The sequence below is a fragment of the Eleginops maclovinus genome, chromosome 16, assembly GCF_036324505.1.
Source record: "Eleginops maclovinus isolate JMC-PN-2008 ecotype Puerto Natales chromosome 16, JC_Emac_rtc_rv5, whole genome shotgun sequence".
Taxonomy (NCBI): Eukaryota; Metazoa; Chordata; class Actinopteri; order Perciformes; family Eleginopidae; genus Eleginops; species Eleginops maclovinus.
In genome coordinates this window covers 4,944,715-4,971,167 of record NC_086364.1, presented here as the reverse complement: position 1 = coordinate 4,971,167, position 26,453 = coordinate 4,944,715, and the positions used below count along the sequence as shown (strand labels likewise).

Sequence of the window (26,453 nt, the reverse complement as noted above, 5' to 3'; positions counted from 1 at the left end):
TCCAAGAACCACCTTGGTGGAAAAGGGTTCTTTGTAGAGCAGGTGCAAATGATATCTTATACAGTGCTAACACATGCAGTTAACATTACATTTCAGGACTGAGTGGATATTTGTGGGTATTTTTTAAAGTGGTGTGGTATCTTATATAATGGCCATGGCTTCAACAGCCTTGATCTGATCAGTCTAACTACCTCATTTTTATAAAGCAGATCCAAATTTAATACACATACAGAATCAATTATTAATTTGCGTGTCCACAAATTAAGGATTTCTTCTTTAGTTGTAACATAATAGACATATCTTTTGCTGTTTGCTTTTTTGTATTATCTACGATTGCTTGGTAGCATGGCTCCTTACATAAGCATTCATGAGAAAACCGTCAATACGAACCAGTACATATTCTCAGGTCCAGGTATTTGTTTAACTGACATTTTAATATTCCTTTTTTCAAATCATTATGATCATCCGGTTTTCGATTTTACAAAACCAACCTGTTTTGATGAGTATTTGCAATTTTATTTGAGTGGAATGAAAGATAATCCGAAGTTTTTAATGATGTATCCCCTCCATCCCGTATTAGTCATGAACGAAAAAGCTTGTTAACCAACATATTTATCCCGCCCATAATGTCTTCAAAGAGTCCACATTAAGCCTCTCTGGACTTAAAATGTATTAGCAAAATCATTTACCAAAATACCAAACCAAGATCTTTTCATTGTTTGGGGATTTTCTTTTCACCACGTGATGTTTTTTTAACACCATACCCAACCCTTAAACCTGTCTTTGAGCCAGGTCTTTAATCAGGCCCCTCACCTGAAACCAATCCATTTTATTTGGTTTTGTGTCTTCAAAAAAAAGCCTTTCCACCAAAACAAGGTAATAACACTGGCAGAAGAGTCATAATTCAGAGAGAACTGCACCACAGCCCGGATTTAAGTGTCAGAAACAATATAACTGAGGACTGTAAGGAGACAACAGGCGGCACCACCATAAATCTGCAGCTTACGGACAATTCTTCAGTGTGTGTGTGTGTGTATATGCTCCGTGGTGATATCTGTACTATAAAATGGACACCTGCTCTGAAGCTCTGCTGTTTTTTTATCCCACCTGCAGGAAAGCTCTCCACCTGCCACATCATTCATTCATTCAGTCGAGTCATGACTGTCACCTGATTTACAGCTGTATTATTATTATTATTATTATTATTATTATTATTATTATTATTATTATTGTGAACAGTCTAACAGGGTACTTTTTTGGCGGAAAAAACAGCATCTCATTATCAATTACTCTGCTTTGGCTCTGAGATAAGGACTTTATAAATATTTGACACTAGAATATCCTTCAAACTTCACTAGGTGGAAGGGGGATAAAGGAAAACAGATGCCATTAAGTTGTCACCTAATAACAGAGGCGATAACGGATTTGAATGATGCTTAAATTATTTATTTTAATGAACGATTAATTTTTTATACCTTAAGGTACATTAGAGACAAATAGTCTTTGTCAAGCTCTGTTACTATGGTGATTAACTGTCAATGTATAATTCTTTTACACAACTTGGGCATGGCAAAACAATTGTCAAATTCAGCGTCAAAATTGGGATAAAGTGCCATTCCAGAAGATAAAAATGGATATAGTGCCATTCCAGTGAAAACAATTATATATGGTTCCATTCCAGTAGAGGAAACGGACCCTTTAGGTTGCCCTTTTTCTTGACTGGGAAAACACAATGCCCTGCCATATATACTGCAAGTTTACATGCTATTAAACCTTCTGGGAGCTAACGACCCATCCTCTCATGCAGCTGGTGTCATTATTTTTCCCACCCCTCAGACCGCCTCAGTCCCCCCGCTGGTTTGACATGTAGAGCAACACAGTGTATCATAAAGTCACACAAGGGGTCCTGACCGAGAGTCGTATGTGACATTTATCTCATATCCTTTTCCTGCTTTCGACACATGAACTTAAAGAACTGGCTGTTTTCTTGCTCTATATAGATCCCTTTATGTGACAGGTGCCATTGTAACAAGATAATCAATGTTATTTTCAGTTTTAATGTAGTGTGTAGGACTGTCTGTCAGTGTGTGTGAGGGGAGGTAAAAGGGAACTGTGTGTTGGAGGTTAAAGGATTTATCTGCGCGATCCCATGTGAATGTTTTAATCACATGACGTGTGTCCCTGTGTATTTAATGATCTCCTGCAGGGGAAGTGAACAGAGCACACGCCATCTGTAGTTTGTTTGTAGTGTGTTTGTTTGAGGCTCTACGTGGTGATTATGAAACATGTGCAAGATAGAAATTCTGCTTTGGTGTCTTTTACATTTGATTAGATGTAATTTATTGATGGCTAAATGGGAAAACAGTAGAAAGATGCTTTAGAATATTCCTCAATATAAAATGTAAAGAAAAAGTAAGAATACATCTATAGACCACATAAACATACAAGTGTGCAAAGTAGTTCCAATTTTTCTTTTAACTTCAAATCTAAATGGAGTGAGGGAGAGTACAATATGTGCAAATTGTTCATGGTTAATGAAAGGGAAAAACGGAATGTTATCTGCAGTGTTACTGACACAAATACAATGAGACTCTGATGTTTTTTCTGCAGTTTATCACATATGGAGTGCATTAGAGCCACATTACAGAAGTGAAGCTCATTATCTTGGAGAACGGGAGATAATCTGAGCGCCCGCTGTCCCCGAGCTTTGCCTCCTTTGTCTCCTCCTGTGATTTCTTTATTTGAGGAGCTACTTACATGGTAATGACCTCTCTCCGTATTATCGATGGAAAAACATAGTTTCAGACCCAAAGGGGGGGGGGGGGGGGAGCTCCACTGCCTGCTGCGAGGAGAGATGTTGAACAGTTTAAAAATGAAAGCTTATCCTTTTTTCAGCTCAATATACTCATATTATGACATAATGAGGAGGGTTTTCAGAGGATTTCCTAGTTTTTTTCCTGGGTCAATTTGTTGAAATATCTCCATCATACAGTATACTGAACTTAATCTTCTTAATATGTGTAGGCTTTCTTGACACTGATATTTCCAAACGTACTGTAGTTTAAAAAACAATGCAAATACTTAAACACAAATGTGCCAAAACACATGCAAATGAAGAAAGATCTTCACCAATGTCACAACACATACCCAGCATTTAGAAAACAATCATCAGCTTGAAGGAAAAGCACAGTGTGTAGCCTACTAAAAGCAGAAACGGGGACACTAAAATCTGATGCACACTGCTGGGACTGGAGCGTTTGTTGTTCAGGTATTATAAAGTTGTATAATTGTAAGTGTTTTGTCATTATATTTGAAATGACTAGGTTAGCAACGTTAGCTAGCTAGCTTACAGCAGATCTGCAATAAAAGCAGATCATGCTCTCACATTTTAGGTACGTTTCCAGTGAGTGACAGTTTGCCAAATGTATAATCCTTGAAAGACCACAATCGTTCCGGTCCAGATATGTGCATCAGTTTTAAGCGTCCCTATAACCAAGGAGTTTTGAGTTCTTGCACATATGATTTGTGGCACGTTTTTCTCCTAATGGAAGTGTCTGGGGCTGCTGTAGCAGGTTTTCCCCTGTCGGCCAACGTTGTTTTATGTTCTCTGCCATAATTTTCCCTGATTCAGTACTTCAAAATTATTCACCTGTAGCTAACAGCGTACCGGGATTGTGCAGAGCATGGGGCTGGGGTTCAGATTCATAAAGAATTCATTCTCAAAATGTACTAAATTCTCCTGCATCCTTTGAGTCTGTGCACATAAAAGCAGCCTACTGATGTGAAACTCCCCAATACTCCTCAAACTTGCAGTTTTTTCTGACTTTAGACATTAACATCTCCAAAATGGCTGAATTGATTGTTACCCTTCAAACTGCATATAGAAACGTGCATCTATCTTGTTTTATTGCTACACAAAGAGCTGCTGTTTTTTGCGGAAGAGGGTGAGGAATGTGTTTTATTATATATATTTTTTAAAGTGTGATGCCACATTAGCACCTCTGTGAGGCTGTGATGCTAATTAACAAAACTATAGGAGGGATAGAAACAAAATAATTGCAGTATATAAATAATTTTGCAGCCGGTAACCTGCACCAAGAAAAGTGCAATTGTCAAAGCACCAGTGTGACATGCAGACCTACCTGCGCTGCCAAATGGTGTTTTGCTGCTCCCGTAATATTTACACTAATGTAAACAAGGTCATATGCAGACATTAAGGCAAATGATCCCCTTCTAACCAAATGAGCCTCACTGCAAAAACAGTGTAATTCACAAAGCTCAGCGATATGTTCTTTAGAGAGTTTGTGCCAACTGAAGCACTTCTGACTGGGCATTAAATCTTAAATATTGTTTCTATCTGGCTGTTTAAATTCCTCTGCAACTCGCTATGCTGAACACTGAAGTTTTCTTTTTCTCTCTGCCATTGTAAGACCCTCTGTCAGGAGGGGGAAAAGGGTACAGATGACCGCGGCCCAAGGAGGCCCATTATGGTGATAATGCTACACTGTTAACAACAAATCAATCTTTAAATCAACAGCTTGCTACCATTCGCTTTTAGCATAACGAAGCTAACAGCTAACATAAATCAAGATTGCATTGTGTAACATCATGAGTTCAAGCTCTATTAGGTAAAAAGTGAGTAAAAGTGATGTGTTCCAATGTAATCTTGTAAAATGTAGTGTTTAGTGTAGTAACTGTTCATGGCACAGTCAAATTTATGTAAAAAAAAAAAAGAGTAACTTTGTATGGTGGCCCTTTAAGGACATCTCTGTGAGACACACTAAGCCCCCTCAGTTGTGTATAGTTTGAACTTATTTTTGACGTAATGGCAGCCTTAAGTAAATCCCTGCAGTGCAGGTTGATATCCTCTTCCCAACACCAAAAGGATGGATGCATGTGATTAAGATACTTTGGTACTAATCAGCTTACATTTGATGCCTACGATTATCATGTTAATTAAGACATATAGCTGACATTTAGCATGTAACATTTAGCATCTGAGCAGCCGATGAACTAAAAAGAAAAGGTGAGAGGACACTCATTAATAAATGAAGCTGAAAACACACTTGAGACACACACTTTAATCCTCACATACCAGAAGAATGTCCTTTTAAGAAATGTTCAAACCACAGCAGAATTATTATCATATAGGCTCCTTATTATTATTATTGTTATTGTTAGGGTCTGAGACCAGAGGCCGTAGAAGACCCTATTGAAATTGGTGCCACCAAAGGCCGCACAAAACAGGGAAAAAGAGGGGCAAAAGATCAGTGAAGGGGTCCGAAATCATGACAGTAGGGTAGCCCGCGGGTAACGGGTCACGTGGGCACAGCCCGCCCCAACTCGCATGATTGATATTTGTATGATCGATTTAGTCGCGCGCAAAACCATACAAAACAGGGAAAACGAGGGGCAAAAGCCCAGTGAAGGGGTCCGAAATCATGACAGTAGGGTCGCCCGCGGGTGCAACAGTATTGAAATTGGTCCGATTATTATTCTTATTATTCATAAAACATGATGTCCACTCCAATGGACACGATCGGATCGACCTCCAATCTTCGCCTGTGTGTCACTGGTCCATGCCTCAACAGCTCTAAGCAGAATCTGCGATCTCACGGTCGGCCGTTGCCATGGAAATGCAATGCTCGCCATAAAACACGTTGTCATTGTAAGTCAATGGAAAATCGTCCGAACGCCACCAGACCTCAGATAATGGTTAATGGTCCGCCCCTGAACAGCTCTGTGTTAATTATGGGGTGTCATCGTATGCCGTTGCCATGGAAACGCAATGCTCGCCATAAAACACGTTGTCATTATAAGTCAATGGAAAATCGTGTTAATGGCACGAGACTGTAGATAATGGTGACTGGTCCGGCCCTGAACAGCTCTATGTTAATTATGGGATGTTACCATATGCCGTTGCCATGGAAAGTCAATGCTCGCCATAAAACACGTTGTCATCATAAGTCAATGGAAAAAAAAACAAATCGCACCAGACTGCAGATAATGGTTACTGGCCACACGCTGACCAGCTCTATGTTAATTATTGGATGTCATCGTATGCCGTTGCCATGGCAAAACGTTTTTCTCTTAACTCTAGTTGACATGCTCCAAATGACCTAAAACGTAACATGTTTGATATTGATGCAGCCCTGAACACATCTAGGAGTATTATGGGATGTCATCATATGCCGTTGCCATGGCGACAGATCATGTTTGTGTTAATGCTGTAACTCCCATGAATGTCGTCCGATCGGCCTGAAACTTCCCGCCTTTTCTAACGAGTGACTCTGGAAAACACCTGCGCGACACATGTCGACGTTGTGACAACATCCTGCCAGCGTCTCAGACCCGCTCATTGCTGCTTGCAGCTTTAATTATTATTATTATTCAGTGAGTTTTATTTTCCTTTTTTTTCAGTTTTTTTCCCCTACTTTTACCATTATCAATTTTTGATAATATTTGAGACCGTGTGTGATTTGACATTCAACTGGTATTATATCCCTGTTTAGTTTTTTCATTTTATGGATATTTACCATTTTTCTATATAAATAAGTAAAGGCCTGTCATGAATGAAAGGTGGTATATAAATAAAATAACTCAAATTAAACTTAGGAGGTAATATAAATGTGTTCTACCTCCGTCGGCTATAACATTAAAGTGCTCCTTACATGTTAAAGCACCAGTAATAACACTCCAAATAAATGTACTTAAATATCAAAATAATATTACTCTGCACAAAACTTTATTCTTAACTTAAGTACTTTTTGAATATATTATATAGCAACATTTGTATTTTTACAATAGGTGCTAATTCCCCCCCAGGATTAAAGCGTGCATTATATTATAGGGGTGTATGTGACTTGATTAATACACACACATCTGTAGGTCACAGTCTCTACCTGCGGTTCAACCTCATTAAAAAAATATCGACAGAAAAAGAAATCTGTCTCTCTGCCACCGCTGCAAATGTCAAAGCTGTTGAGATACATTTTGGAGTAATTTCTCACGATGATCTCAGTCCCGCTGATGTTTGATCCTGCGGTCATAAGTTAAAATCCTCTGTCCTGCTGCTGCTTTATTCTTTAATCTGAATTATTTGCGCACTTATTAACACTCAGTCATATCAGAGAAGATCTGTGAGCTGGGGGGGAAGGTCAGGAAACACAGGATGTGTAGTAATGTGATTAATTATCATGTTACCTTTTCATTGCTATATTCATTATCTGATACTGCAAATATAGACACAAATGAAGTGAGAGTAAGATTGAATTAATGAATGTTTTACTTTTTACTGCATTTATCTGATAACTTTAAATATTTGAATAATTTATTCAGTATATATTGAACTAAGAAATGATGATGTATTATTATTGATACCCAGCAGTAATTAAAGCTTGCTCTAACTGTACCAGCTGCAACATTTGTGATGAACACAATTATGCATAAATTATTAAGCAATTGTTCCGAAAATATAGAAAAATGTCCAAAATGCCATGATTCGTCAGTCCAAAACTCAAAGGTATGCACTTTATTCTGAGATATATATGTTTTGTACTTTTTATTGCAATACATGTATTTCAAACTTGAAGTTACTTTTAATGTAAATAATATGACATCTAATCTATTGAGTATTACACAAATATCTAACCATTGCTCCACATTGACAACCTTTAGCGTAAAAACCCTGTTATATTTTTTTGATGTTATTAAAAAGTGAATATTATGATCTTATGTAATATTAAACGGAACTTGTAAAAGAGACATTCTACACAATGAATATGTTTCTTTTGATCCTTTAAATATGTTTTGCTGATAAAACTTGTACTTTGACTGAAGGAACGTTTTGAACTCAGGAATATGTTTAGACTAAGGCATTAGGACTGAGTACCTTTCCATCCCTGGTACGAGGACCCTTGAACCTGCTCACCTAACATAGCATTCATAATACATTTAATTTCAATTTATTATTTCCAGGGTCTGAAACCGATGGATTTCAACGGTTTGGCCGACCCGTACGTCAAACTGCACCTGCTGCCCGGAGCCTGCAAGGTGAGACTCTGATACACACATTAACATGAATTTAAAGGAATACTTAAACGCTAAATGAAAGTTTATATTTCAGTTACCCGACCCTGTGTTACCTTAAACTTAATTTACCTCGAAACATAGTTGAACTTTGTTTTTCTTTTGTTACAGATTTAAAAAAAAAGTGTTTTAAAAAGTAATGTTTTAGTGTCTGTTCAGTCTTCCTCGGGCCTAAGAGAAAAACAACCTTTTGATGATTTAATTGATTGTTTAGTTGATTCACATATTGTTGTGAAGTTTTTCTATTATAATCTGTAGAGTAATTGAACTGGAATATTTTACATCCTTCTTCACTGTTACTGAAGTCAAGTACTGCCAGTTTTAGATAAGATCATTTTGAGAGTGCCATGGAATTAAATCTTCCTCCCTCAGCTGCCTGGTGGAGCATAACAGCAACTGGAAAATTGATTGAAAGGATTTCTCTGCTGCTCTGTTTAATATAATATAACATATTTCTATGGGGTTTCCCTTTCCTGTAGTTTTCTGTGCTTGTAAATGGTCTGCAAAGGCTAAAATCCCTGTGTTTGTTGAGTTTCTATCCCACACAGACCCCCCTGCCTGAAACGCCTCCATCTGACTCTTTGGCTTCATTCTGTTCCATAGTGACATCACTATGGAACACTCTGGCTTCGATTGGCTAGCGCTCCAACACATTGCACGTGATAAGCTAAGGGGTGAGACATCTATAAGCGGTTGACCAATCACAACGATCCGGTCAGCTCACCAATCAGAGCAGACTGGGCTCTGGTTTCAGACAGAGGGTGAAAAGAGGTGCTGCAGGCATAAATACTAAAATGAAACAAACAATGAGCATAATAGGGCCCTTTTAAAGGTCTAATTAAGGCTTTTACACAAAGGAAATACGGTAAACAACCATAGCAAAATACATGTTCTTCATGTAATTAGTAAGAAATTGCTTTTAAATCAGGCACTGGATGATATTTGAATACCGCCCTCTGTAAAAAGCTCCAGAAAATAGACAGCAATAACACCGGTGTATGTCAGTGTTACTGAAGTGGAGATTTCTGGTTCAGAAAATGTTCTTTCAATATATTGTCAAATCCATACATTTTGCACACAATACAGGTGAATAGGTTAAAAATAATTAACAAATTGATAGCAACATGAAAGTGAAGAAAGAGAAGTGAAGGAGTTCAAGTATCTCGGGGTCTTGTTCTCGAGTGAGGGAACAATGGAGCGTGAGATGGGCCGGAGAATCGGAGCAGCGGGAGCGGTACTGCAGTCGCTTTACCGCACCGTTGTGACGAAAAGAGAGCTGAGCCAGAAGGCAAAGCTCTCTGTCTACCGGGCCATCTTCGTTCCTACCCTCACCTATGGTCATGAAGGATGGGTCATGACCGAAAGAACGAGATCGCGGATACAAGCGGCCGAAATGGGATTTCTCCGCAGGGTGGCTGGCATCTCCCTTAGGGATAAGGTGAGAAGTTCAGTCATCCGGGAGGGACTCGGAGTAGAACCGCTGCTCCTTCACGTTGAAAGGAGCCAGTTGAGGTGGTTCGGGCACCTAGTGAGGATGCCACCTGGGCGCCTCCCTAGGGAGGTGTTCCAGGCACGTCCAGCTGGGAAGAGACCGAGGGGTAGACCTAGGACCAGGTGGAGGGATTATATCTCTTCGCTGGCCTGGGAGCGCCTTGGAATCCCCCAGTCAGAGCTGGTTGATGTGGCCAGGGAAAGAGAAGTTTGGGGCTCTCTGCTGGAGCTGTTACCTCCGCGACCCTGACTGAAAAGCGGGAGAAGATGGATGGATGGATGGATGAAACCCCACAAATTCATCCCTGAAATTAACACAATTATTTTGTTAATACAAGTTTTCTGGAATGTAATGCTCAAATATGCAAACGTGGCATTATGTCGTGGTTGCTTCTATTGAATTTAGGAGAAATATAGACACAAATAGATCATTTTTGTGAAATAAACATCTCATTGTGAATAATGTATGTTTTATTTCCACTAGTCTGAAAGTAGACAGGTTATGGAATATTAACCGGTGCATGATACATAATATTTGTCTATGTGTCCTTCAGGCCAATAAGCTGAAGACGAGGACGATCCGTAACTCTCTGAATCCGGTGTGGAATGAAACGCTCACTTACTTTGGGATCACAGAAGAAGACATGCACAGGAAGACGCTCAGGTAGGTGTGTGTGTGTGTGTGTGTGTGTGTGTGTGTGTGTGTGTGTGTGTGTGTGTGTGTGTGTGTGTGTGTGTGTGTGTGTGTGTGTGTGTGTGTGTGTGTGTGTGTGTGTGTGTGTGTGTGTGTGTGTGTGTGTGTGTGTGTGTGTGTGTGTGTGTGTGTGTGTGTGTTCAGATCTCATTTCAGACTGATTACTCTTACAGCGATTAATCAGGCTCTGGGACATCTTGACATTCAGATATGAAGCTCAGTTGTCATCTTCCATTAATGTACCTGTCAGAGCAGGAAATAGAATAAACGGCTCTGTGAAGGGGGAATGATCTCTCCCCTGTTTTCTGCTCTTGTTCTTTGCATGTTAAAACACACAATAACCGCCCTTCAGATAGAGTTGATTGGAGCGTAATCAGAGGTGGCGTTGACGAAATTGCTATTTTTTCCAATGGAGTCTGGTGAGGATTTCCAACATGCTGCAGCTCAGTAATGATGAATGAATGTTTATTACTATTAAAGCCACAGAGGGGGGGCCACCGTGCATAATCAAAAGAAGTGGAATAACAGAGCGGGAAGATTTTAATTACCGAGCAGGAGCAGACGTTTTATCTTAACTAAACATTAGGCAGAGGCAGCGTGAACAACCCTAATGGAAAAAAACCAAATATGTAAGAATTCTGCATTAAAATGTCTAGCCTTATGTTAAGTTGTGTACTGATACTGTCCCAAAAGTAACAGAGAAATGTGTCATTTAAATCAATATAGTGGTTTGATTTTCTGGTCTCCTATATATAAATTGTGATTAATAATCACAGAATAATATTGAGATTAACGCTATTTTTTAAATCAATTGACAGAAATGTATTATATACGATGGCTTCCGTAAATGTACGAAGTTTGCACATACACTTACTGGCCACTTTATTAGATACACCACCGAGTTGGACCCCTGTTGGTCTTCAGAACTGCCTTAATTATTCGTGGCATAGACTCAACAAGTTGCTGGAAACATTCCCTGAGATTTTGGTCCATATTGACATGATAGCATCACGCAGTTGCTGCGGATTTGTCGACTGCACATCCATGATGCCAATCTCTCATTCCAACACATCCAAAAGGTGCTCTATTTGCTTAGTGACATGGCACGTTATCCTGCTGGAAGTAGCCATGAGAAGATGGGGACACTGTGGTCATAAAGAGATGGACAGGGTCAGCAACAATACTCAGGTAGGCTGTGGCGTATAAACAATGCTCAATTGGTACTAAGGTATCCAAAGTATGCCAAGAAAACCCCCCACACCATTACACCTCCACCAATCTTTTTCCAATCTTCTATTGTCTGATTTTGGTGAGCCCGTGCAAATAATGGCCTCAGTTTCCTGTTCCTAGCTGACAGGAGTGGCACCCGTTGTGGTCTCTTGCTGCTTCAAGGTTTCACATGTTGTGTGCTCAGAGATGGTCTTCTGCATACCTTGGTTGTAAGGAGTGGATATTTGAGTTACTATTGCCTTTCTATCATCTTTAGTCCAACCTTTCTCCTCTAACCTTTGCCATCAGCAAGGCATTTTCACCCAGAGAACTGCCACTCACTGGAGACTTTCTCTTTTCTGACCATTCTCTGTAAACCCTAGAGATGGTTGTTAAGGTCCCAGTAGATCAGCAGTTTCTGAAATACTCAGACCAGCCCGTCTGGCACCAACAACCATATCTCGTTCAAAGTCACTTAAAGCACTGTTCTCTCCTACTCTGTTTGACCTTCACCAGGTCGTCTTGACCATGTCTACATGCCTACATGCATTGAGTTGCTGCCATGTGATTGACTGATTAGATATTTGCGTTATCAAGCAGTTGAACACCCCCCATGTCCAACATGTACATCAAGTAACTTGTAACACTCACATGTTATTTACTTTGAAGTTATGTATTTTATAATAGAACTGCTGGAACAGTCTGGTACATTTTGAAAATGAAAACACTTCACTGTAATGCAGACTTTAAAACCAGGATAACACGCTTCAATATCTAGAAGACAATATCTAGGCTCATATTGATAGAATGCCCATAGATTGCCCAGCCCTACAATTATCCCAATTTGAGAAACACTAGATAATTTCAGGGTTTAATGCAAGAGTTAAAAGTCCTGCTGTCATAAGCACTGCTAACATGCAGATAATGAAACAGCAGCGTCAGGTTAAACAAACATTTGTTGATCACAACAGTAAATAATGAGTCCTGCAGCGTTCTGCATATTAATGTGTGTTTCAAGTTTATGAAGAGGAAATACAAACACCTCCTCACTTTATGGCAGCAATTAAATATCCTAAGGAACACATTTGTCAAAGTTAATTAGTGATGTGCCAGTGAATGTAGCACAGAGCATTCCTGCTTCACTGCCTCCCAGACAACCTCCCTCCTCTGAGATTCACCATGCTTTAAAACAGCAGAATACATTTGGTGGTTTTACCTCAAAGAGCCCTGGAAGTGTGTGTGTGTGTTTCACACTTTAGGAGTGTGTTTTAGAGAGAGAACACTTTGTATATTCTTTTTCAATGGTCTTTTTTATATCTAGATGAAAGATGCTAAAATACAATTAAAAACATAATTTCGCAGTATCAGATTTTTATTCCTGAATGTGTATGCATACTAAAATATGATTAAAATGTAATTATACTAAAATCTTAGTGAAACCTGTCTTCCAAATTATGGACACCAGCTGGAGTATGATTATAATTTATATATAATTGTAGAAGATTTCAATTTCAGATTAAATGTAGCTTTACACAAATTGAACTCAAACAAAAATGTCTGAAAGGACAAACCTGCCAAAAATAAAAAATATCTTGATAAGTTAATTAATATGCAATTACATGTGCCAAATTAATAATAAAAATGTATGTAGGCCCTAATTAATCTATACAATATGAACCAAATTGATAATCCTGCATTATTTCTGCAATTATTTGACTCTTAATTATTAATTTATTAAATTATTAATTGATCTACTTTTCTTGTGTTCATACGGATTTCTTTTGCAATCATTTTTTACTTTTGTGTATTTTAAAATTGAAGTATTAATCCTTTAAAGCCAAAAGGGGAGTCCCCAAGTTTCCAGACAGTTCAATATAAATACAATGAAATATTAAAATTGAAAAATAATTTAAATTGGATCTGTAATATGTTAAAGAAAATGTTGCCGACAGGACATTCCCCTGACATTCAAAGGGAAAATAAATAAGTAAAATAAATTATCCATCATGAGAAAATAGAAAGCTGCTGACCTTTGGAAACGTTTACCTCAAACGGCATCAAATCTCATTCTGAATAACTTCATAAATAATAGAAATATATTTGCGCACACACGCTTGTGGTGTATGAATATATTTCCTGTTTCAAAGCATACAGTATGTTTGTATTCTCTGTTGTTCTCTGCTTTGTTTGTTTCCACATTGTCTGCCACCACAAGTCTGTTTGTTCTGTTTAAAGCTGCTGTCAGCTCGCTCTGCGGCTCTGAAGCTGCTTCACTGTGAAGCACAAACATGTTCACTGCGGTTTACTTTGTTTGCTGCTGTTTGCCTCTCTCCTTATTTCCTGTTTCGTCTCTCCTTAAAGCCTGTTTCCTCACTTCTTGTTTCTTGTTTTTCCCTTCTTCCTTTTGTTTTATTTTCTGTTTCATCTCTTGTGTCCTGTTTATATCTCATTTCCTCCTTCATTTAAAGTCTGATTGTTCTGTTTAAAGCAGAGGCTTCTGTCCGCTCTGTCTGGATCTGAAGCTGCTTCACTGAAGCACAAACACTGCGGTTTACTGCTGTACAACCTCTGCTCTGTTTCATCGCTTCTTATTTCCTGTTTCCGCTCCTTGTTTCCTGTCTCCTTGTTTCCAATTTTTCTCTTCTTCCTTTTGTTTTATTTTCTGTTTCCTCTGTTGTTACCTGTTTCCTTTCTTCTCTTTTTTTCTCTGTTACCTCTCTCCTTGTTTCCTGTTTTATCTCTTCTTCGTTTAGCTTTTTTGTTTGTTTCCTGTTGCTTTTGTGTTTCCTCTCTCCTCCCTTATTTCCTGTTTCATCTCCTTACTGTATATCCTCTTTTCTGTAACCTCTCACCTTTCCTCTTGTTTCCCCTCTTCTATGTTGTTTCTTCTCCTTATTTTCATCCCTGTTTTCTCTTGTTTCCTGCCCTCGTCCTTGTTTACTCTCCATCTTTATTTCCTTGTCTTTCCTACTGTTTCCTGTTTTTCATCTTATATTATATGTTATTTCAATTATTTTCTTTAACTCTCTCCTGTCAGCTCCCTTAATTCCTGCTTTGTGTCCTTCCATCACTACCTTTTACTGGTTTTTTCTCTCCTTGTTTCCTCCCTCGTTTCCTTGTGTCATTGGAACACCTCTTAATCCCTATTGTTTCCTCTCTTTAATATTATCACTTCTCATTTGTTTTATTTGCTGTTTCTTGAGCTTGTTTTCCTTACCTGTCACCTTGTCTCCATGTTTCATCCATTCTTCTTGTTTCCTCTCCCATATCCTTTTTCACTCTCTGCCGGTTCCTCTTTTCTCTGCTTTTTTCCTCTCTTGTTTTGTGTCTTGTTTCCTTGTTTTCTCCCTCTTGTCTCCTTGTTTCCTATCTTTTCTGCTTATTTCCTCGTCACCTTGTTTTCTCCCTCTTGTCTCCTTGTTTCCTATCTTTTCTGCTTATTTCCTCGTCACCTTGTTTTAACCTTCATGTCTCCTTGTTTCCTGTCCTCCACAGGTTGACAGTGTGTGACGAGGATAAGTTGACTCATAATGAGTTGATCGGAGAGTCCCGGGTGCCTCTGAAACGTGTGAAACCCGACCAGACGAAACATTTCCACACCTGTCTGGAGCACCCGCCTCCGGTAAACACACAGTCACACACTCACTAACACCAACACACAAACACCCTTGCCTGATCTAACCCCAATGGGGTTTCTGAAAAGAAATATGTGCAGGAATCTGTGAATAATGACAGAATTAGTTTTGTAACAGACCAGAGTACATTGCTTTCAAAAAGCTTTGTTATTGGTTCACTGAGCGGTAGAGAAAGGTTTAACAGAAAGATAAAAAATGGTTTTAAATGCAAATGTATTTCAGTTCAGAGGTTTTTCAAACACACAAACAAGCCTTTGTTTGCATCCAAGACTGCAAAAAGATGTATAGATATCTACACGCAGTTTCGTTTTATGCAGCAGTTTGATTCTTTGAACACAAATACATTATTTTATATTGCTTTACATCTATAGAGCTCTGGCTTCAAAATTGAAATTATCATTATTTAAAACCAGCTAGACTTTACATATGTTTGCCCTCTATCAGACAAATACATGCCATCTCCTGTACACAAAGATAAATATGCATACAAATCAATGATGTTGCAACTTATGGGTATATCCAACTGGAAGAAAACAATCATCTAGTCACTGATAGGTCACCCAACGGTTTGGTGATTATGGTTTTAAAGCCTGTTTTTATTTTTTTGGTTTTCGGCATTTTAGTTAAGTCACCACAATCTGTGTTTTTGGCCGTCCTATTTTGTTTTTTGGTCCCATCTGTCTTTTTTTCACCATCTCCGATTTGGTTGGTCGCTGTTGCCTTTTTGGGCTTTGGGTTGTCCCCACCTTGGTTTAATGTGTCGCTTTCATGGTGTTTGTCCAGTGTCCTCTTGTTTTTTGGACCCAGAAGTGACACAAGGGCTGGGACTTAGTCTAATCTAATGCTATAAGACATTTGTAGTCCATCAAAAATGTTACAAAAAACTGTTATGAAGTAATGACACGAACCAGAAAAGGTTAAGGTAATAAAACTTAAACACAACACCACCATGGTAACAACCTGTCATTCCCGAAGCTCTCCTAACCTAAAGCATATAAGGCTTCATGGTCTATCTTACTTTAAACTGGATCTTTATTTACTAAATAAACATAATTTATTGAAGAGGACTTTAAACTGACATGAAAACCATGAACTAATCAGGTAACTGTTTACTAAGCTAATAAATCAAGTTAGGAGCGCCATTTTCTCATTGACTTTCATGTAGTCTGTCTTCTTTTTGTTGGATAATAGACAGAATAAGTGTAGTTGCCAGCTCTATTGTGAACCCGGAAATATTATGTACACCAAAGTTTTGCATAGCATAGGTTGTGTTAATTAGCATAAAATCCTATGTGGACAATAGTTTGAAATGGTTTGGTAGATTTGAACTGTTTTGAAGTGGTTTGGGGGTTTGATTTTAGCCAGAAAGTGACCATATTTGTACGCCCGGTGGACTAATTTTGATTCATTTTGGGTAAATTTGGGTAAAATTTAGTTTGGATTGGAAATATTGCTTATTCATTTGAAACATAATTAATCCAGTGGTCGAATCACTACTCATGGCAGTCAAAATCAGCGCTCTGGGAGTACAGATATGGCCACTCTATGGGCGAAACAGTACCCGTACTATACATTTCTAACATAAAACTGAATTGAGTTCACACTGCTGGCAAGACTCTAAGGCACTTATGCATTGGCTTCACTTTTTAGGCCCAAAGGATGCCACATGGTTAAAGGACCCAACTCATTGTAGGTGACAGTGCCACAGACAATTGCTTCTTTTTGGTCATCAGAGCCACTTCTTTTGAGTTTTTCACATTGTGGTATTGGTCTACACAAGAGGAAGCCTCACTTTTCATTTGCTTTCTTTCCAGCTCCCTTCTCCAACCGCCATGGGTGAAGCCCTTCGAGGAATATCCTGCTACTTAAGAGAGGTAAGATCTTTCTTTTACATGTGGAATAATAGTACAAAAATGAAGTTCCTTAATGGAGCAACTTTTCTGCAGGGTGTTCTATCTCACGGTTTAAAGAACAGAATAACTAAGAACAGCAAAACACTTGAATAATTATGTGTTTTTTTATGTTGACAGAGCTCGCATATCTTATAACCCTGGAAAGGGAACTCCAAGTTTTGGTTCAAAGTAAAAAAAAAAAAAAGCTCAGCTTCAGTTTTTCTACTTTGGGTGATTTTTTGTTTCTGAACAATGTCAGCAAATGATCTAAGAGTCCTTAAAGCATAATACAACAACCCAAATTAGTCACTTAGGCCGGTCCTTGTAAACTATTGCAATAAGTTTAAAATCAATCCTAAGAGTGGGTGCAGAGCTCTGAATTAAGTGCTTATCGATGGATTGTTCTTGGAAGAGTGCATTCATGTATTCTAATCTACTTGAAATAAATGCATGAAAAAAGCATTAGCCCGAGATGGAAACACCAGACAGAGGGTATAAGTTACCGAGATCAACGGGTAACAACATGGCTTCTTTACAGATCTGAGCAGTGGCACTTCCCTCTGGTGTAACATTACCAGGATGAGCTTATGGCTGTAACTCCTATATGTGCAATAGAAACTACTGTAATACATCATATTTTTTTACTGTTCGTAATTAGGAAAGAGCGTATGCTATTCCATGCGGTCGTTTGGAAAAAAACACTTTACAGCACTTTGCCTTTTTCCGAGCACTAGCTGTTGAAAGTGCTTGAAAACATCCCAACTTTACAGTGAAACGCAAGTTATTTTTCTGTATTAAAAATATAATCAGCCCTTAAATCAGACTTTAGTTCATCTGGAGTAAATCCAGCAGCTACCCTGCAGTATACAAAGCCATTCAAACTAGCTGCACCTTTACCAGCTCTGAGAACACTTTAATGATCAATAATTATAAAACATATCAGAGATATTATTCTGAAATGGACCAATCAAACAATGACTACTTTTACTGTCGCCACTTTAAGTACATTTAGATGAGAGTACTTTCTACTTTCACTGGAGGAACATTTTGAATGCAGGACTTTTACTGTAGCAGAGTATTCCTACACTCTGGAACTTCTACTTTAAGTACAACATCTGAGTACTTCTACATCTGGTTACAGCCCTGGGAATAAACGCTGCACTGAGAAGTTATTTGAGTGATTTAATTATCATTCTTCTAATCTAATTAGTTTCTCATTTTAATTTACATTTCTATTATTTATTAAAATGTGTAGTCTTTGAGGAATGAGATTCATGTCTAATTGAAAACAATTGCCTTGTGTAGCAGCAGAGTCTCAGGTGTAACTAATAACATCAATATAAATGTATAATTGGCTGCTTCATTTTGTAAGTTTATTATAAGTTTGTAGTTGCAACAACATGTTTATTGACGTAATTAATTAGGCTAAATGGATTCAGGTTTTATCTGGGCGTTTTTTTGTGTTCCTGTACATGTTCATTTTTTCAGTCCGATATTGTCACTCACCGTAAGTCAGGTAACTTATCACATACTCCTGAAAGAGAGTCAGAGGAAATATAATATTCTATAGTTTTTGGTGATGTTTGACTCTAAAGGTCTCTGGATTCTGTCACCTTCTGACTGTCAACACCATGGTTTGTAGCCGTCACCTTCTTGGAATTTTTAACCACCGACTGTTTGTATATTTGCAAACGCAATCTAAGTTTTTGGCTGTGAACGCTTTGGTTTTAAGGGAAAACAAAATGTTAATATTGTTGGTAATATTTGACTCTCTGGATCCTCTCAGGTTTAGACGCATAACACTGATTTTTTTGTGCATGTAAATGGTCTGTAAAAGCTCAAATCCCAAAGTTCCCTCAAGAGGAAGTTTCTCAGTCTGACATATTTGCATTTTATACAATGGTGGATAAAAATGACAGATGGGGGGGGGGGGGGGTAATAACATTTAGAAAAGGCCCTTTTATGCCTTTTTGGGTTTCCCCTTTCCCCAAACAATCCCTGTGTTCCCTCCAGAGGGAGTTTCTCTCCCACACACTCCGCCCCTCCTGCCTGAAACACCTCCATTTGACGCCTATGTTTACTTCTGTAACATACTGTCATCATTGCGAAACACTTGAGCTTCTATTGGCTAGCGCTCCAACACATGCACCCAGCTGGGACCCCGAGTGCTTGTTGACGTTTGAGGTTTGCGAACCTAGCTTACCTAGCAATATCAGACGGAATCATCTGATACATTATTAAGATAAGCTTTTTAAGGTTACTTTCAAACAGCAGTGACCGTTGGCCAACTTCTTAATCGTCAAACTTTCACAAGGGCTCCGGTTCCAGCTGTGTGTAATTTTGCATTTTGCTCATAAAGCGCTTTTAGTAAACCCTGTGCATGTTTCGTCGAGTTAGTGGATGGTTTTCTAAATGCAGTGCATATGTTGTCAAATTGGCAACGCATTTCTCGTAATAGGCTGTTGTAGCGAGTTTGCACCTGTCAGCCACCTTAACTTCAGGCATCTGTTCCGTATCTGCGGATAAACACACACATAAAAACATATACTATCTTTTCTACATGCAGTAACGAAATAGTAAGAGATGCTAAAGCCAAAGTCAAACCAGGCTAACCAGGTTTTCAAAGTTTCTCCCGAAATGCTGATCCAACAACTTATCGCACGCCACTGTACCCCCTCAATCTCTCAGCAACACACACCAAGCAGGAAGTAGATTGATCCGAAGTTGCCACAATAATTTAAGTTCAGGTACACACACACAGACGTCTGTCATCATACAATGATGAAAGGAGCTGATTTGTGCCGGCTTTCATTTCTCTGCTCTAAGATCAAGGAGACATTCATTACAGCCTGACATGCCTCACAGCTTAATGTGCAGTCTGACACAAATTGCAAACCAAGAATTCATTAGAGTTGTCTCACACAGCGTGACACGATCCCTGTTGTTAAACCTGATTTGAGTTTAAAGCCAGGAATTCATGCTGTTAGCCTTCTCTGCAGCTGTAGTATAACCAGAGAAGGTCATTTATTAATTATAGGAATAATTAAATTCTCCCTGGTAATGTGATGCACACCCCCATGACAGGCAAAAATTCTGAGACTGGCCGTGTTGATCCAGGGACACGATGTCACCCAGCAGCAGATTCAATGTTATGTGATTCAGGAATAAATCTGGGAATATAATAGATGTTTTAATTGTAATCGACCCTTGTGCCTTTCTTAAATTAGTTGCTTCTTAAAGAAAGAACAGTTTTTAGAAAAAAATTGTCATGAGGCTATTTATTGACATTGTTGGAATAACCTTGTGTACCCCAAAAATAAACTATTATATGGTAAATTGCAATGCAATATCTTTTCTTTTTGCCAGTTTCCATCATATTTTGCCTAACTCTGTAAAGCATGTTGTTCACCGCTGGGTATAGTGAAGCACAGAGGGTGGATTAACCTGCACTTGACCAAAGGAACCCAGTGCCCCTGACTTGCTCCACCCATTATCCGTTAATGAGGTGTATGAGGTGGGATTGTTTTGGTGGCAGCTTGCTGTCATCTCTTTTGTTATATCGCCAGTGAGAGACACTTTGTTAGTTCAACAGGAGCTCCAGTTCGCGTCTGTGAGCTGCCTCATCACTTTTGCTGATGAGTCCCACTGGTGCCTCAGTGGACATTAGCTTTATGATATGAAGAGGCGGTGGACTTATGAGTTATTAGTGAAAACTGCAGTGGGCTGAGCACACATCCCTGGGGGACGCAACTGCTGATTGTGAAGACTGTAGAGGTGATGTTTTCTATGTGTACTATTTGGGTCAAGAATATAACTACATATACAGTGGAGCAAAAAAGTATTTAGTCAGCCACCAATTGTGCAAGTTCTCCCATTTAAAAAGATGAGAGAGGCCTGTAATTTTTATCATAGGTATACCTCAACTATGAGAGACAGAATGAGAAAAAAAATCCAGGAAATCACATTGTAGGATTTTTAATGAATTAATTGGTAAATTCCTCGGTAAAATAAGTATTTGGTCACCTACAAACAAGCAAGATTTCTGGCTCTCACAGACCTGTAACTTCTTCTTTAAGAGGCTCCTCTGTCCTCCACTCGTTACCTGTATTAATGGCACCTTTTTGAACTCGTTATCAGTATAAAAGACACCTGTCCACAACCTCAAACAGTCATACTCCAAACTCCACTATGGCCAAGACCAAAGAGCTGTCAAAGGAGACCAGAGACACAATTGTAGACCTGCACCAGGCTGGGAAAACTGAATCTGCAATAGGTAAGCAGCTTGGTGTGAAGAAATCAACTGTGGGAGCAATTATTAGAAAATGGAAGACATACAAGACCACTGCTAATCTCCCTCGATCTGGGGCTCCACGCAAGATCTCACCCCGTGGGGTCAAAATGATCACAAGAACGGTGAGCAAAAATCCCAGAACCACACGGGGGGACCTAGTGAATGACCTGCAGAGAGCTGGGACCAAAGTAACAGAGGCTACCATCAGTAACACACTACGCCGCCAGGGACTTAAGTCCTGCAGTTCCAGACGTGTCCCCCTGCTTAAGCCAGTACATGTCCAGGCCCGTCTGAAGTTTGCTAGAGGGCATTTGGATGATCCAGAAGAGGATTGGGGGAATGTCATATGGTCAGATGAAACCAAAATCGAACTTTTTGGTAAAAACTCAAGTCGTCGTGTTTGGAGGAGAAAGAATGCAGAGTTGCATCCAAAGAACACCATACCTACTGTGAAGCATGGGGGTGGAAACATCATGCTTTGGGGCTGTTTTTCTGCAAAGGGACCAGGACGACTGGTCCGTGTAAAGGAAAGAATGAATGGGGCCATGTATCGTGAGATTTTGAGTGAAAACCTCCTTCCATCAGCAAGGGCACTGAAGATGAAGCGTGGCTGGGTCTTTCAGCATGACAATGATCGAAGGAGTGGCTTCGTAAGAAGCATTTCAAGGTCCTGGAGTGGCCTAGCCAGTCTCCAGATCTCAACCCCATAGAAAATCTTTGGAGGGAGTTGAAAGTCCGTGTTGCCCAGCGACAGCCCCAAAACATCATTGCTTTAGAGGAGATCTGCATGGAGGAATGGGCCAAAATACCAGCAACAGTGTGTGGAAACCTTGTGAAGACTTACAGGAAACGTTTGAGCTCTGTCATTGCCAACAAAGGGTATATAACAAAGTATTGAGATGAACTTTTGTTATTGACCAAATACTTATTTTACACAATAATTTGAAAATAAATTCTTTAAAAATCCTACAATGTGATTTTCTGGATTTTTTTTTCTCATTTTGTCTCTCATAGTTGAGGTATACCTATGATAAAAATTACAGGCCTCTCTCAATTGGTGGCTGACTAAATACTTTTTTGCCCCACTGTACCCTAGTACGTACTTATGTTCTTGAAACTTTAATTATTTCTGTTGCAGCTTGTTTAATGCTGTTATAATATAGTGTGAGGTCATTTCAGGATGATTATATTATTCATAGGGTGTAATGCCGGTTTGGTTCTGCTGAAGAGCCAGACATTCTCTCTTCATCTTCAATGTACCTACAATGTATGTAGTCTACAACCCAAAACACCACTTTAAACTTAACTGCGAAGTATTACAGTATTTTTTGTATCTATTGCTATTTCATCTAGGTCACAGGTTACGCATGTAGACTTAATCCTTGTATATAATAAACTGTGAAAAGAACAATTTTCGAATCACAGCTCAGTCAAGCACCCTTACAAACTGCCTGGAGGGGTTCGAGGTCTTTGAAATAGCCCTTCAAGTGCTTTATTTCTAAAACACTGAGCATAATTTGAGGAGAAAAAATACTCACCTAGGTGTTTTAATAGCAGGAAAAGCCAATTATTTTGCGAAAAATAATCTGATGTTTCGCTCTCGTGTGACCAACGATCTCTAGCAGTGGAGGTTGACAGGGTCTCGATGTTGCAGGTAAATTGAGATATAAACTATTTATCAAGGTCAATGCTACAGGCCTGGTTAGTGTGCTGCATGCTAAACCGTGCTGTATAATTGATAGCTGGAGGCTATTTTATATACATTTGTGAGGATCAAAGAAGTTTAATCACATTGGGTATGTATACAAGATGTTTCCTCAAGGTCCTAACTTGCTTTTAGTGTGATAATGCAAAATACTGAAAGCAGGGGGATACTGCTAGCTTTGGTTCCTACCCAGATTAAAATAGATATGCTTATTAAGGTCCTGACTTGGGACTTGTAAGCCTTCATCTAGGTCTTGACTTGCGAAATGTTCCACTTAATTCAAGTGTAGACTTGGGACTTGTTAATGTTGACTTGTGACAAATTGATTTTGACCAGGGACTGGTTTGCATCACATTAAGTTCTAACCTTTGACTTATTGGCCTTGATTAATGGCTCGACCTGGGACTTGATTGATCTTGACTTTGGACTTGTTGGTCTTGATTTAAGCTTTTTTCATTTTGCATGTCTGACAATTCGCCAACGTACATAAAGAATAAGGAGGATTGTTGTATTTTATTGATTTGTTGATTTCGTAGTGCTGTGTCTGTGCAACAAAGGGGAGTATGGCATACCGATTAGAGGTATAAAAGACCTCCATGTACTGGGTGTCAAGCTATATCATGACACCCAGTACTTTAGTTTTACCTTAAATGTTGCTATGTTTATAATCTGTTTAATGCTAATATTCCATCCATTAACAATAGACTTGCTGGGTTTGATTCAATAATCCACTTTGGAGTTGTTGGATTTGATTTAGTATTTGACTTTGTAGATGTATTGGGACTGAGCCTAGCCAGATCTTACTGTTTCCAGTCTGTATGCTAAGCTAAGCCAACCCTGTCCTGACTCCAGGCCTGTTTGATACGCATACATGAGATAGATATCCCTCTGATCATCCTACTCTCATGAAAAAGACAAGGAAACACATAGAATCAAAAGGTATTTGTTCTTATTAGCTCATAGAGAAATATGAGCTGCGGTTACTGGATCAAATCTGTTTCTGTTTGAAGTGATGTATATCCAGAATTCTTAGCACCTTTTGTTGTCATCATCTCAGGCGCCCTCATCTCCATGTGGGCAGATAACAGCAGCAGAGTGGAGTGAAACCTATTATCTAAATTAGCCCTTATTATATGCCCTCCAACTGGGATCCTTTCCAGTAAATTAAACCGTTATGAGATGAAAGTACTTCTCATTCTTCTGGACTACCCGTAGACCTCTTAAAGACATCTTGGAGTGTCTGAACTGCATATTAGAAAAGATCAAGTCTCAGCGGTGGCTTGGTCTCGTATACACAGCCAAGTGAAATCAATTCTGGACTTGGACTTGAGTATTGAATGTGATCATGTTGCTTTGACAGCACTTTGTACTACTTTAATACAGATGGTTCACTTGAATTTATGTTTCTCTTTTTTTATTATTGTCTTGGGAGACGCCTTGATTTTGTTAAGCATTTTGAATTGCCACTTTTAACCTTGACGTGGGACTAATTTGTCTTAACTGAGGTGTTTATGGTCTTAGTTTGTGTTTATTGCTTTTTTTTTAACTTAATCAGGAAATAATTTATGACTTTTAGAATTGTAACTTTGGTCTAGATCAGGGGTGTCCAAACTACGGCCCGGGGGCCAAATGCGGCCCGCATGCCATTTCATGCAAATTCTAAAAGTGTAATGCAATATGGGGATTTTGACTTTTGCTTGTCTTATATTGTACTCATCAAATATATATATGTTAATGAGCCCAATTTCCAAATAAATTCAGTCATTTAAAATGTAAAACATTTTATAACAAATCTTATTTGATTAAAAAAAAACAATAACTTATTTCTATAACAAGCTTGAAATGGAACCTTCATATTTACACTTATCAGCAATCTGAGGCTTCTGTTTTAAGGAATGAGCTGCCAACAAAATAAATGAAACCCTAAACACAGACGGGATGTAGGCAGTTTTTTTCTTAAAGCATTTTCAAGTATTGCGCATTATTCGCCTACATTTGATTCTTAACTTTTGAGGCAATATCCACCTCTATAAGTGGCCCAGCTCTCCGTATATTTTTCTGTATGTGGCCCTCGTTGAAAAAAGTTTGGACATCCCTGGTCTAGATGGACTTGCCTTGGACTTGTTGGCGTTGATTCAGGTTTTGCCTTTGACACATTGAACTTGTTGGTTTATTAACATGGGACCTGTTAGTCTTAACTTGGGACTTTTAGGTTTAAAATGACATTTAAGTAATAACTTGGGACTTTTGGTCATAACTCTGCGACTTGGGACCTCAATGACGATCAACCACCCCTAATTAGGGTCTTAACTTAAGCGATTTGATTTATCTTGAGTTAGGACTCGACATGTGATGTGGTGTGGTCTTTACTTGGACCATTTTTGGTTGGATTAATTTACTTTTTAACAAAATCAACATATTTCTATAACCTTTACCTGGGGAAAACAATGTTGTTACAAGTTGACAAAACATGTTAAAAGCTGTTTAAAAACAGCTCCAGCAACAGAACATAATGCCTGATTCTAAAAATACAGGTATTGGCTCATGACCTGCAGTTGAGTCATGAATGTGTTTAAAAATAATTGCAAGTCTACTCTTTTGCATAGGGCTGGAATTACATCACTTTGTTAGTTTTTTATGTTTTTCTTGATGTTTAGATTGGGAGACTTGTTCGTCTTAACTTTAAAATGGTTGGTCTTTCTTTTGTCTTTACTTGGAACTTGATTTAAATTTGACTATGGACTTGTTGGGGTCTTTACTGACTTGACTTGGACTGCTTGGTCTTGATTCTTATTTCATCTTTAATCAAGCCAATCATTAAGCCATTCATGCTCTCATACTTACTGCCAGATTGTTCTTACTGCCTCTGAATGACCTTTCTCATCTAATTCCCCGTAAACCCACCAGGCTCTCTCCCTTACCCTGAGATCTGCTTCTGCGTCCTTGGTTCCTTTCTGCCTGCTTGGTGTTTCCATCTGACAACAGTGCTTCTCCCTACCGGCTTCCCGATCCTCTGCTTGGCTCATACTGGTTTTGTTTGTCAGCTTGGACACTGTACTTGGTGCGTCATTATCAACTGGGGTGACCGGGCCAACAAGCCATATGCAGGACAAAGAGTTAGTTTGTGCGGGACATGTTACTGTGTTGCTAAGAGCTAGTTTAGATTGAAATATAATGTCTATCTAACCCTAAAAATGTACCTGCACATTGTGGTACATGTTTATTAAATAAGCTGCTGGTACCTCATCTGTTTGGTAATCCTCTTTTGGTTTCAGGAGGAAAATATCCACAGATTGATATTTTCTCCATTGGCCAGGCATTTCTTGTGAGCTTCAGGGAGCGGCCCTCCAAAACGCATTCACCTCTGTGCGCAACTGAAAAAAAATCTTGCGAATCTCACAAAAGCTCTCTGGGAGTCGCCCTCCATGACATTTCTCTGTTGATTGAT

The 26,453-nt window shown here is 38.9% G+C and overlaps 1 protein-coding gene across 1 annotated transcript in view; it reads left to right on the top strand.

Annotated features, from left to right (window-relative positions):
* The window catches only part of doc2a (double C2-like domains, alpha), a 64,901-nt gene that overhangs the window by 15,412 nt on the left and 23,036 nt on the right, over positions 1-26,453 (top strand). The window contains exons 4-7 of the mRNA XM_063904188.1: positions 7,978-8,052; positions 10,134-10,243; positions 14,978-15,104; positions 16,932-16,991. Coding sequence (XP_063760258.1) covers positions 7,978-8,052; positions 10,134-10,243; positions 14,978-15,104; positions 16,932-16,991 — 372 coding nt within the window. The remainder of the gene's footprint in view (positions 1-7,977; positions 8,053-10,133; positions 10,244-14,977; positions 15,105-16,931; positions 16,992-26,453) is intronic.